The sequence below is a fragment of the Trachemys scripta genome, chromosome 9 (assembly GCF_013100865.1).
Source record: "Trachemys scripta elegans isolate TJP31775 chromosome 9, CAS_Tse_1.0, whole genome shotgun sequence".
Lineage (NCBI taxonomy): Eukaryota > Metazoa > Chordata > Testudines > Emydidae > Trachemys > Trachemys scripta.
Window position 1 is genome coordinate 19,450,526 of NC_048306.1, and position 13,946 is coordinate 19,464,471.

General features: G+C 43.0%; 1 protein-coding gene across 3 annotated transcripts in view; it reads right to left on the bottom strand.

Annotated features, from left to right (window-relative positions):
* AMOT (angiomotin) overlaps nucleotides 1–13,946 on the bottom strand; it is a 94,213-nt gene that overhangs the window by 35,582 nt on the left and 44,685 nt on the right. For all 3 annotated transcript variants that reach the window (XM_034782265.1, XM_034782264.1, XM_034782263.1), the window contains exons 2-4: nucleotides 11,342–11,503; nucleotides 8,873–9,773; nucleotides 1,129–1,585 (exon numbers count right to left, since the gene is read on the bottom strand). In XM_034782265.1, the coding sequence (XP_034638156.1) occupies nucleotides 1,129–1,585; nucleotides 8,873–9,726 (1,311 nt within the window). In that variant the 5' untranslated portion in view covers nucleotides 9,727–9,773; nucleotides 11,342–11,503. The remainder of the gene's footprint in view (nucleotides 1–1,128; nucleotides 1,586–8,872; nucleotides 9,774–11,341; nucleotides 11,504–13,946) is intronic.

Consider the following 13,946-nt stretch of genomic DNA (forward strand, 5'->3'; position numbering starts at 1 on the left):
GCTGGGCTTGCTGCAATTCCCTCCCCTGTGGCCAGGAAAGCTGCCTCCAGGCCAGCACCCATTCTCTGCAGGGTGTGTGAAGCCAGCCTGCGGTGTGTTGAGGGCTGGGACAGTGACACATGGGGAACAGAGACGGGAGAGCGTGCAGCTGCAAGGGAGCACTGTGCTCCTTCTGCGCACACAAGGGGTTACTTGCATGCCCCTCGCCTCGCAGCCTCAGCTATACCTGCAGACGTGCACACCGCTCCTCTGCGCTGTGAGTGCAGTCTTGTACATGCCTGCCCGCCTTCCTACCATGTGAGTGTTACTCATTACTTGCTACGAGATCAGAGCACTAACGGCTTGGACAGCGCAGTGTAGTATTTGTGCACAATTACCCTTCCTGTGACATTTAAAACAAGAAACCGATAATGTCTATTAGGAGAGTGGCTTTATTGGGTTAGGGGAAGGAGGAGACTCTAACTGAAGAGATTACTCCTAGGTATCAGAGTTTTCCTGAGGAGCCTTTAATTTCCTCCACCAAACCCCCTTGCTCTGAATCTAAAGGAAAAGTTGCTGCTGCTTTTCAAAGTGGTATTCTTGAGCCTTCTCCATTTATGAGGCTTATATTGCACTCTGTGTGCTCTGAAGCAGGGCAGCCCAGTGTACCTCTTGCAGGGGCAATCCACATAACAGCTGTTCGAGGGTGTGGGCAAGAGGGAATTGAAGGGGAAACAGGGATGTGTGAAGGGGCAGGAGGTGGGTGAAGGGAGATGCAGGGAGCAGGATGGAATAGGGGGTGGGGGCAATGGGTGCACTGCATGGAGGACGGGGCAATACAGGGGAATCAGGGGGAGAATTGTGGCGCTCTGGTAGGAGGAGGGATGTGGGGGGAAGGTGAGCAGAGGTGGGGGGGGGGGAGGAGAGGAGGGGCCAGCGAGGGGGGAGGAGGCAGGGCCTGGGACAGAGCGGGAGTGGAGCGGGGGCGGGACCATAGGTGGAAGAGGTGGGAGGGAGCGCTAGCCTCCCCAAGGGGAAGCGTCATGTGCCGCCCATGTCCTGAACCATCCAGCTCACATTTGTTTTGTTGTCATTTTAACTACAGAAAATATTAGACAAGGGAGAAGGTCAGTTCCATTCAACACCCACCTTCTGTAATCTTGCCACTTTCTCATAGCATCCATCCAACTCTTGCCGTAAGGATCGGTTCTCCTCCGACAGGATCTCCACCATCTGCTGGGCCCTGGAAACAATGGCAAAAGGATCTACTTGCATCTGCTGATAAGGAGAAGGTATCTGCTGAGCTCTTGGCATTAATGTGTAGGAATCTCCTTGCTGCTGTTGCTGCTGGCCTAGACCGGGCTGGCATAGTCGGTAGAAATCTCCCTGATGGACCTGGTTTGACAGGAACAGCTGCTGGGTCCGTGGTAGAAAGCATGGATCTCCCTGATTTGGAGTCAGGGGTTGCTGATGCTGGGAAGGAGACAATCTGGATGGTGGTGGAGACTGCAGTAAGGTCAAAGATCCCAAGGACGTTAAGGAGGAAGTTGGGCTGTGATGGTGAGGGGGTCTCTGCTGTAACTGCAGGTGTAGATCAGGGTTTTGCCTGTAAAACAATAACAGCAAATTCAGCTGAAGTTCTGCAGAGCATCACACATCAACCAAACTGTATGGCAAGGTGCCGAATACAAGTACATGTACCAGCTGCTACTGGCAGGATGGATGTTCCATGCATAAGACTTTAATGCAAATATGTTAAGTATGAAAAACCATATAAAGAGGCGCTTCAAAACCACTAACCAGCTGTGTGGAAAAAAATCCCAAACATAACGACTGTCCTAAGCTCATGAGTACGTTTGTACAGAGATGGCATAAGAAACTACCTTGAGATCCACTCTGTCAACCACTCCAGAATAGCACTATTGTAATTCAGAACACACTGGCAATATAGTTATTAAACATCAAATCTGCACTGTTGAAAGAGGAGAACTATTTTATGTGTTTACACTTTTCCTCACTTTACATGGATAAAATATTAAACTAAGGACAGTTGAGCCAGTCCTGTACTGAATTGCATAGGCTCCGTGGCAAAGGTCCTGCCAACAATGAATATCCTTCTGCAATTCAGGATACAGATTTAAAAGGAACAGGCTATGGTCTTATTTATTACTGTGCTAGCTGCTGCTGGCTCAAGTACACTGAAATACCCACTAATGAGCCACAGCACTGCCAGCGGAGAGAGTTAACAGGAGGTGAGAGCCAGCCTGACAGTTGGGATCAGAATTTGGGTCCAGAAGCTTCCTCAGTCCCAGCTCAACAGGTATTTTACAGATCATGTCTGTACCCGATATGCAGAGGATGAGAGTCTGTCACAGATCCGTCTAAACAACTTTAACTCAAGCTATAGCAGCTCATGCACGCAGCTCTGGAGGTCCCCAGCTCACATCCTGGTGTGTTGGTCAAGATGGCGGCTGTCACTTGAGCACTTCATATATCTAATAGACTGCTCAGCCTTAGGGAAAGGAGGGTCAGAGCTCTTCCCTCCAGAGACTCCCTCTGGATGATGTGTGGAACAGCACTGTCAGCCTGCATGGGGAGCCACGGCCAGCCCTGGAGGAAAAAAACTCTCATACTGTTGTGGGAAGGAGCAAAAGATGAGGATCTCTCTCTCCCCATCCCACCATACATTTCCCACGCACATATGCCCACTTCCTTTAAAAAAAGTTCAATTTGGTGAAGTTCTGAAGACACTTTTTATTTAACAGTCTAGTTCTCTAAACAGTGTCCAATCCCTTCCTAAAAGTTATCCTGGTACAGGACAAGTTTGGTATTTACCATTCTGTAAAACATTCCTGTTCTTCTGCTGTAACTTCTTAACCCTTTGGCTGCTGCTCAAACTTACAGGTGGAATGCACTCGCAACCCTGCATCAGGTATGGCCAGGAGGAATGACACCTATTATGCTGCTTGCACTACTGAACGTACCAAGTACGTCCAGTGGAATACACCTACTGGGCTGCTCTGCGGAACGTACCAGGGACGTTAGGTGGAACACACCTGCTGCACTGCAGAATTCTCCAGGTACATCCTTCCATTCCATCCAGCGAAACATTAATTAATGATTTCAAGTGCTTAATTGTATTAGTAGCTAAAGGGTTACATGAAATATTTGTCAGAGGATGTTTGAGCACTTAGAATCGCCTTCCTGTACTGTACAAAAGCTCATGCATCAATTTTTCATACACATCCAAAGAGGAAACATCTGCGTTAATCACATCTTGTTAGCAAGATATTTTAGAGGTCATATATTCTGAGCTTCTGCATGGGATATACTACCTCGGGTTACATGTCCTATGCCTTATTTAACATAAATATGCCTGGTGATTTATCCCTGGGACGGGTTGAAGATGACTAAGTCCCTTCTGAGATGACTGTCATGTCTGCTCCTGAGTCAATTTTAAAGTCAATATTCTTGCCATGAATATAGGCAGTCTTCGACTTCACGACTTTCAAGTTACGATGAATGGCACTTATGACATTTGTAAATTGACACCCTGTTTCAACTTTCCAACAATAGTTTTGACTTTATTACGCTCGATCCGATAATATTGTTCCTATCAGTTCTGAGTTATGTATCCAACATGTGGTTGTTACTTTTAACTGGCCTTCTTCTGGTCAAAGCCACCCCTCTTTACATGGACCAAGTTACATCTGTTGTCTCTCATTACTAGGAACATAGGGTAGAAATCCCCACTCTGGCTCTCACGTTCCCTAGCAGGCTAACAAACGCAGCCAGAGAGGTAACTCACTGTCATTTCAGAAAAACTATGTACTGTTCTGGTTATTGTCCATATTATCACTACCCTCTAATGACTGTGGTACTTACTGTTTGCTAGCAACATTATTTCAATGAATGCATTTCCCTAGGAAAGATCAGATGCAGCATGTGGTTTTCAGGGATTGGGGGAAGAAAGAGAAGATGTGCAATTAATTTCCTCAGCAATGTTCAGCTCAGAAGAAACATCTGGTTATTTCTCTACTGGGAGGTCACTGCTTTAAACTTTTCTTTTAACCCAATAGAGGAGACTGAGGCAAAAAGGTCAAGAGACTTGCTCAAGGTCAATGCTTCAACCAGGAGAGGAATCTGAGTCTTCCTGACACTCAACCCTTTCCTCTAACCATAAAACCTAAAAGAGAACCTGCCCCTAACATTCCACCTTAAATGGCCACAAATGTCTCACAGAAACCTCTGAAAAAATATCCAATTAGAAAAAATTCTGCAGATGAAGCTAATCTTGAGCTATTTTATTAAATCAAGGAAAGTTACATGAAAAGTTAGACTTTTGCTTCTTCAGAATTCACTGGCTCCTGGAGTTTATTCCCAAATGACATCATAATCCTCTGTGTGATGTCAATCATTTCAATAATAACCTGACCATGATGTCAAACACAGCACTATGTTGACCGACAGTGGTCCCATCAGTTTCTGCATGAATTTACATTTTAAATAAATAAGTTTCCAACCCTTATATTTCCAAGAAAACCTTCCAGACATAAACTGATGTACCCTCTGTCCAAGTATGCAGCAGACAGCCTGAAGCAATAACCAACACAGGTCAAATGCCTCCATTAATCTAAATGGTTTGTTAACAAACACTGTAAGCCTAAGAAGGATCATTTAAATGTCAACATTATTTACTACTTCAATACAGATCATTTTAGTGGAAGTACTTTGTTACTCTGCAATGGTGAGTAAAGTTTGGGAAGAGTATTACTCTCTCCACCTCTTCACCTGATTGCAGGTGAAGAAAAAGCAGAAGGAGCAGGTAAGTATTGAAGGGAGATACCATTTTTGTGCATGTGTTCCTGATAACAGTAATAATTTAAAAAATAAAAAACTAGTGGAAAAAAAAGTAGATATAGAAAATCGCAGCTGGGCTATTGTTAAACAGAATACATTTCCAAGATTGCCAACAGGCCCAGGGTCTCAGAGCTCACCTACACTGCATCTCACCTTTTAAAATTAGTCAGTTCTAGCACTGACCTGAGAACCAGGACTCCTTAGTGCTGCTACCAGTTCTGACACCAGATACATGTCTGATCTTGGGCAAGCCACAAATTCTAAATTCCTTTACTTTCCCCATTTGTAAAATGGGGGTAATACCATCACCTTTTTAAAACACCCTGAAATCCTCAATTGCAAAGCTCAATATACAAGTTCAAATTGTTATTCAGTGTTGTTAACTCCTGCAATTTTCTCGTGTGGTAGTTGGTGGTTTTCTCAAAGCCCCAGCTCCTGGATTCTTCTGATAATGAGAGAATTACAACTGTCACCTTATTTTAATATAGCATGTTTCCTCATAGGTAGGGAAAAGAGCTTGAGAACATGACCTCAGTGAACCACAGAGGCTCAGAAACCAGTAGACAAATACAATTAACCCAAAACATTTTGTGATTTTTGTTTGTTTGTTTGGCTTAAAAATCCTGAAGTCAAATACAATCTCATTGTGTTTGAGGCCCAACTCATTATTTTTGAGCACATAGGGCTGGCAAGTTATTAACCAACTCAACAAATACTTCACTCTGTGAAAGACAATGGCTATCCATAACTTGACGTTTTATGTATAGCTTAAAAATATATTTTTTTTATTTACAGTTCTGCTCACTATGCACTAGACATTATCCAGACACGCAAGCAAAAGCTCACAATCTATGTGTGTATATATATATATATATATACACACATAGATAATCTATTAATAGATAATATATATATTATCTATTAAATTTGCGCCAGTGTACAACTGAGCGATAAGCTATACTGGATGGGGACATCAGAAATTCCAACTGCAGAAGAAATTAGAGCAATAATTTTATCAAGTGTTTCCCAAATTGGGAAAACCAACTCCTAAGGGGCCTCTTCACTTTCAAGACTGCATCTTGAGAGAATTCCTACTTCCTTTCCTCTCCCTGGTGCATCTCTGTGCACCATACAACATGGAGCGGTGCAGATTACGTACTTTGATTTGTGGTTTTGCCCACTAAAACAGTAAGTAGGTATTTTAGCTGTGAGGGCAGAGACGTTGGAAAAATACTACATGGTAATAAGAACACCAAGCAAAACAATGTAGATTCCTGCATTAGAAGCCCTGAATGTTGCATGCACTGCACACATCAGATAATGCACAAAATCACCAGGTGGAAATAAAAAGACCAGAGAAGGTGCCTGGCTCATTAAAAACTCTCCTTCTCCCCTTCCTCTCCTTCATGCTCAAGCAGTTACACTTCCCCTTTCTCCCACAGCCCTCCCATCCCAAACTTGGAAACATTAACCACCAAAGTGAGCAGTCTTCACATGATCAAACAGACAACTGAAATCTAACTGAAGAATTTTCGTTCTGCTTCCTATTCATACCTGATTATCATCTACTTTGACACAGCTCAGGCTGCAGAGGGGAAAACAGTATGCCGAAAAAATACTAATTATGGGCCTAATTCTGCAGCACTCATTCACAAGTGCAGTCCCACTGCGGGCAACAGAAGTAGTCCCCCCACGCAAGATCTGATGAATCAGGCCCTAAATGGGGCTGGAACTTGAATTATTCATCATGAACACTGAAGTGCAACAGGCAGATACTAGGGAGAGAATCAGGCCTGTGAAGCTTCACATTTATCTTACTCATATTAAATTATTTTTAAAATTTCTAAAAGTGCCAAGTAATAACATGGATGTGTCAGCCTGAATCCCTGGCTGGACTGATATTTCCATGAATCCAACATCATTATAAACATATATATGTTCCCAAACTACCACCACCCAGAAGCAGGTGAGCCAGAGCAGACAGTTTGCAGTTGGTGGGTTAAACTTACCACACCAACCATTCTTTTCCCAGACTCAAAAGAGTGAATCATGAGAATGCTGTGAATTCCCTAGTGTTTATCTTGCTCAACCAGTTTTCATTTAACTGGGTTGTTAGGTCACCCTCAAATTCCACTGAACAATGGGGGGGAAAAACCCTCAGAAGTGGGTGTGGTTTCAACAGCAGAAAGAAAGGTCTTTATTTCCTTTATGTGCAGTTAAAAAAAATTATTTATCAGGATTCATTTGGCTTTTCAAATATAAACAGCCCCAGTGCATGGACAAGAGAGAATTTTGAAGATTTTTAGCATTCCAGACGAGGCTGCAAAGCCATTCATTGTCCTTCCCTGACTCTCAGAAAGTGTCCCCCTTTTAAAAGTTGTGTACTTTTAAAATGCTCAGTCCATTACCCAGCTGCACCTTTAGCAGCACAGAAGGTTTATTGTTTTAATGACCGTATGTTTAAGGAGGGAGGGGGGGATGGGTTTTGCTATGCTGCTCTGTAATTTATGGATTAGGAGTTAACATTTTAGTCTTCTAATTGTTCCACCATTTCAGCAGATGCTTCCAAAGGAAACCTCTGCCCTGTGCATCTATGCAGGTTAAAAAATAACCTCGGTGGATTCACAGTGCTTTGAAGACAAATTTAAGTTACTTCCCAACACCTGAAAACTTGCCAGCTGAATCTCCTTCTCTCTGAATCCATTCTAGTGGCAAGGATCCAGCCAATACAGACAAATAGGCCGTTGGTGTGGTTTCAAATGCCTCTCTCTGTACACAGAAAATGGGCTAAGTCTCTGATACAAACAAAATTCCCAGTGAGGGATAATCGTTAAGGGTCTCTTGCCCTTTTCAGCTTGCATTGCAATTTGTGGCCTTGCCTATGGATTTTGTGAACCATTTGCAATCAACTTCTGCAGTCATTAGTCAAACTGGAAAAAAACAACAAACAAAAAAAAACCCTCCTCCTTTCCTGGCTTATTTATTATTTATGTAGATAGATCAAAGGGCCTTCTCACCAGACCCCTTTGCTGCAGAAAGCATTTTGGATCATAAACAATGGCGAATGAAGCCTGAAAATAGCTTCCAATAGGGCTGGAAAGGATCCACATAGATTCAGATTCTCCAGAGCTCTGAATCTATTCCAAAAACATTGGCTCTTCTCTTCCTCCCACCCCACTCTTTAGACACAAATACACACAGCCTTCCCCGCCTACTTTTGTAATACTTCACTGACCTCATGTTTCTGCTTTAGAGCATTTTCCAGCCACAAAACAAGGCAGAAATTATTACACTGATGCCCACTAGCTTGAAACATTTTAAGTGGGTTTCCACTTGGTTTAAGAGAGAAATCTGATCCACCACGGGGCTGGGTCGTACAGTTAGGTAGGACAAAAGAAAATATAGGTTAGAGCCAGGTTGCATTACAGTTTAATAAACTTGATCTGCTTCACCCACCCAGGATTCAGTATTGACCCCAGATCAGATCCAACTCCTGAACTAGAGCAAACTAGAACCGGACAGGATCTCAATTAATTCAGGGGGAAAATAATGGCTGCTAAACAAACAAGTCTGGGATGGTGCACTTTCCCCTTTCCTAAGTGATCTCATATAAAAACATTTAGGTGTGGTTTATACCCTAATAATCTATTGTCCTGGCAGATCCAGTTAAAGCCTGGCTTAGCCTTGCAGCAAGAGACTGCATGTTTCAACAGTGAATCATGCTACAGCTTTGGCTTTTTAGCAGAGCGGTTGCATGGCTCAGGAACCTGGATAAAACTCAGTATGGACCCATCTATGCTGCAAGGTCAAACTTTATTTTAAACAACATTAGGCCACTCCGGCAAGGAATTTGGCCCCTAACACCTGGGATACAGTCCTACCATACTATAGTTATAGCCTAACACAACAGAGACGGGATCTTCATTCAAACACAACCTGCATTCAGAGGCTGAGTTTTGTCCCTTCTTTGCTTCTTACAAAGATAAAAACCACTGAGTTGGGAAGGTGACTAAGCAGCTAAGGGGCTCCTTACCTGATTGATCCATACTCAGGAGGATGCTGATATCTCATCATAGGCCCATCAGATCTACTCTGCTGGCTCATGCGATGATCACCATAGAAATGTCCAGGGTCCTGAGGTTTGCAGTTCATGGGTGGGGTGGACATGTTTTTGTAAGGGTACTCTGGCGGAGGGCCCCGGTGCTCTATCGCTTTCATATTCGGCTGGGGAGGCGTGGGCACTGAGTTTTTATAAAAATCATTGGAACTGGAGTTTTTGTACAGATCATTTGGCTGCTGGGGGGAAAGTGGAGCACTTGTGACAGGTGCGTGGGCCTTGACACCACTGGTGGCCAACGACAGCTGCATCAGCCTCTCACTAAGAGAGCGAACGTGTCCTTGCTTGAGGTCCTTAAGTCCTTCATCCTGATGGACTTTCCCAGGGTTCACTCGCTGAACCGTAGGCCGCCCTTCAGTCCTCATCTTTTGATTGGTTACCCCCGTCACATAAAACGCTGCCCCAACGCTAGCATGCGGCTGGCCCCTGAAATACTGCGACTGGACTTTGGCTTCTTCGTACGTTGGGAGGTCTTCACTGTTCTGAAGTCTTGGAGAGAGCTGCTTCTCCATGATGCTATTGTCCACCTGAATCTCCTGGCCCTGGGGCTCTTGGCGGGCAGCATGAGTCACAAGCTGATGGTCCTGGGTGCTCAGCCCTTCGTTCTGAGACCCTGGACTCCCATTGCTGTTGAAAGGGGGTGCATTTCCTGTGGCTTGTTGATGTAAGGCAAGGAGGTTGCGGTTGTCATTTGGGTTTCCGTATCGGAGCTGCTCCTGCAGCAGACGCTGTAAAACTGTCGTAGCTGTTTGCTCTTCTGAATTCCTCATCTCAAACTGTGGTGCCTTTGGGGTGGAATGCAAAAGCTGCCCTTGACCTAAGGAGAGGAGACATGGTTAGCAACTCTTCACTGCCTCACAGAAGGGACGGTTTAGGAGCAATGGCTTGAAACTGAAGAAAAATATAAATTAGATATAAAGGATTTTCATAACAATGAGGGTCATTAAGACCGTCAGACACTGGAAGGACCGGCCTAATAAGGTGGCGAAGACTCCATTGACTGCAGGCGGCAGGGCTATGGACGAAATGCCCCAAACAGGAAGGCTGAGCATTGGCAAAAAGGAGACCTATAATTCACAACATGGTGGTAAAAATGACTGAGCCCTGTCTACATTGTACCCATTCCTGCCAATGGTGAATTCTGGTTCCCATTTTTGCCACGTAAACAAGGACCAAGAAGAGAATAGGGAACTCAGCACATAATCTGTTAAATTTAAGAAGAAAACAAGAGCTACACCAAGTAAGTTATATGCTTAGAGTGAAAAAGGAGACTCCCCATCACTTGGGTCATTTAAAGTAAACTAATGAACACCTGACTAGATGGTTATTTTTAGAGTAGCTGTAGCTTTGGGGGTAGATTTTTAAAGCCCAGTCTCCCTTTTGCACCCACTACTATATACTGGTTTAACTTCTTAGTTAGATGTCTAAATGACATCAGTTGCAACCACACAACTACAGGGGGAGGGAGGGCGCTCTGGAGAGGAGGAGGAGTCATCAGATTGAGGCCCACAAAATCCAGACTCTGAGTTCGAGTCTGAGTTTGAAAGGAAAAACATTGTGAACATCATTTAAGAAGCTCATAGATTAATGTTGAGTACATAACTAAGGCCTTGTCTACACTAAAGGGAAAAGTCAATCTAAGCTACGCAATTTGAGTCACGTGAATAGCGTAACTCAAATCGACGTAGCTTAGATCTACTTACCGCGGGTTCCACACTACACGACATTGACAGGAGACGCTCTCCCGTCAACTCCCCTTGCTCTTCTCGATCAGGTGGAGTACAGGAGTGGAAGGGGGAGCGATCAGCAGTAGATTTAGCAAGTCTTCACTAGACCCACTAAATTGACCGCTGATGCATCGATGTAGACAAGCCCTGAGTAAGGGCTTGATGATCAGTGAGCCAAAGTGGTTAGATAGGGGACTAAGCCATTGAATCGCCCATTAGAGTTGCAAGTACTCAGCACTTTTGAAAACCAGGCCCAATACGTCCCTTATTGGGCATGCAATGCAAAATGACCTAAAATCCAGGGTCATTTTTTAAAGTGTGAGCAAAAATAGCTTGCCCCAAGTGACAGTCTGTGGCAGAGCCAGGGATAGAATCCAGGTCTCCTGACTCTTCTGAAGTCTTCTTCATTACGTGTCTTAACTACATGTCCATCCAGGCTTCTCTACTCTGTCATGACAGCTTACAGTGTAGATACATCAGCCACAAACTACTGCCTATGATGTACTGTCAAGAGAGAAGGCTCTTCTCCAGAGTCTACTAGAGAAAAAATTAGAACACGCCCTATTCCATAAAGCCTTTTCAACAATCTGGGAATTCAGATACTTACCCATATACTGGATTTTCACATCTTTGAAATCATATCTACTATGGCATGTACCTTATTTCCGTCACTTTGACTTCCTCAGTCAGGAGAAGCAGTTCTGATACATGAGGGGACACCTGGCCTTCTGCCTGCAAGTCCAAAATCTCCACTCAGAAATGGTTTTGGTCCCTTCAGTAATTGGGATCACTTGATGCTCTCTTCACTCCCCAAAAAATTCTGAAAAAGAGAGAACATTTTAACCAGCTGTTAGGAGACAGCAGGAGTTACAAAAGATGATCAATATTTCATGCTCCCCAACCCTTCACCTACTCCCCACTTTTCCCAAACCTAAGGATTTCAGTCCCTATGAGATGAACAAATCCTACTGCACAACATCCAACTCCACGCACTTCTTAATCATTACAGTTTTCGGCCTTGAGAACAACTGTCGCCAAATCATGCTCTGTCCTATTTGTGCCTCCAAGAGAAACAGTGATAAAAACTCCCTAATTCTTTAAATCCATTGGTTTCCTTTTTGGTAGAAATGAAAGCTGCACTGCTGAAGATGCCCTGACGGCTCCTTTCAATGATACTGTATATATATACACACACATCAATAATAAATATAGTACCTTCCATCAGAAGATCTCAAAGCACTTTACAAACATTAATAAAATTAGGCATCATAACATCCCTGTGGGGAAAGTAAGAATTATCCCAATATTTAGATGGAAAAAATGAGGAACAGTTGCCACAGGTCTCGCAGAAGTATATGGCAGAGCCCAGATCTACCTCCCAAATCCTGTTCTTTAGCATCATCCTTTGCCCTTTAGGATGAAAAGCACTACAGCAATTTAAAATAATATTTTAATATCTTTGAAACAAGAGGGAGACAAAAATCAGATCAAACTTCTACATCTATATAAAAATCCCCCTATATATAAACAAATTCCTAGGTGTGTTCTTGACTCTCTCAAATAGAGATGTTAAATCAACTACTAAACTAGGTTCTCCGAAGAGGGAGTGAATCATGCAAAGGAAGTGGAACCTACTAATATATACAGCACTTACGTATTTTAAGAACAGACAATTATAACAAAACAAAATAAAGCAAGCAAAAAAACAAATTAGTCACTGAGGTGTATAATTTAACATGATTTCCTGGAATGCTGCAAAAAATAAAGTCAACAGATGCAGTGAAGGAATGCAGACATGAATGCTTCTGTCTCAGTCTTATTACAGCACACATCCACACCCAAAGAAATGATCTCAGGTCTGCAAGTTAACTACTTAGGATGTCATCAGCAATTTCAATACACGTGAACAATATCTAACTATGGAACAAGCCTGTGTCGTGTGGTGTGCTACATGCAAGATGGTGGCTAAGAACTAATACCTAATGTCAAATTCTTAACAAGTGACTTAACTTGAGAGGGATATATTGAAAACAGCTGCCAAAAACATGCAGCAAGAGATCCTTTAAACCCAGGCTTTAAGATAGCAGATAACTAGAGTAATTTCCAGCCTCTTTTCCCAGTATTGCACAACTTAAGTTCAAGGATCCTTAGTACCACTCGTACCAATATAAAATTGTTTACTTACTTTTTACAAAGTTGCCCAAAGCAACCTTTTTTATGAGAGCACAAAAATGTTTATCATGTAATATGATGTTGTCTTTCTACTCAACTACAGTACTTCTTAGGTGTCAAGTGGGCAAATGTGGATTGTATCTTCCTGTTAAAATGCAGTCATTTGAGGGAGAAGTCCATAAATCCTGCTTCTCAGTTTAAAAGATATCTCAACAGAACAATTCAATCTGTGTGTGTGTCTAACACCCTCTAATATTCCTGAAACATTAAAGAAGTGCTAAGTATCACCGCAGTTATTTCACACATACACTTTTACATCAACACAGCACTAACTTCTTGCATTGATCCAATAGAAGAAACAAGACCACATTCCACTGCAAAAAAAACTACCAGTTGTGATTAAGGAACACTAAATAATCCACTTGTATTTTCGGCCCAAATTAGGAACCATCCCTGGAAAACTGAGACAAGAGGCGAATCCAGTTATACTATGGGAATGCTCTAGCCAATGGATCCTGCTTTCTTGAAACTCCAGCTGTTAGCAATGTTATTGATAACCCAACTTTGTTAGCTACACCTTATTTAATTATCACTCACAAAGAGGGCCTTGTGCAACTTGCTTCTGTGGCAAGATCCTTGTATTCTGCAGCGCTCTTGTGCAGAATGCTGGAAATTCTACGGCAGACCCATTTAAATGGAGGTTTTAATGTAATTAAACATGAAAATGATCCATACAATCAGTACCGCAGCTTATGTGTTATTTATTTGGATGCCAAGTACTATTTATACTCTCCCAATATTTTCAGTTTTCAATGTGCCAAAGGTTTCTCCACTGTAAACACAGAAGTACATTGCAAGTTGTCAAGGGGAGGCTGGAGGTTTTGGCACCTGGAAAGGCATGGGAGGCTAGAGGCTGGGAATAATCACATTATATGGTACCTATGCCAAAATGATTGGCAGTGAACTAGTTCATGCTGCCATTTAAATGGTCAACTTTAGGTTTCAGACTTAACCATTAAGATGAATGGGGCCACTCAGCCCTATTGTTTCAGACAACCTGCAAAGTCGTTTTCTTCCCAACCATAAAGGCT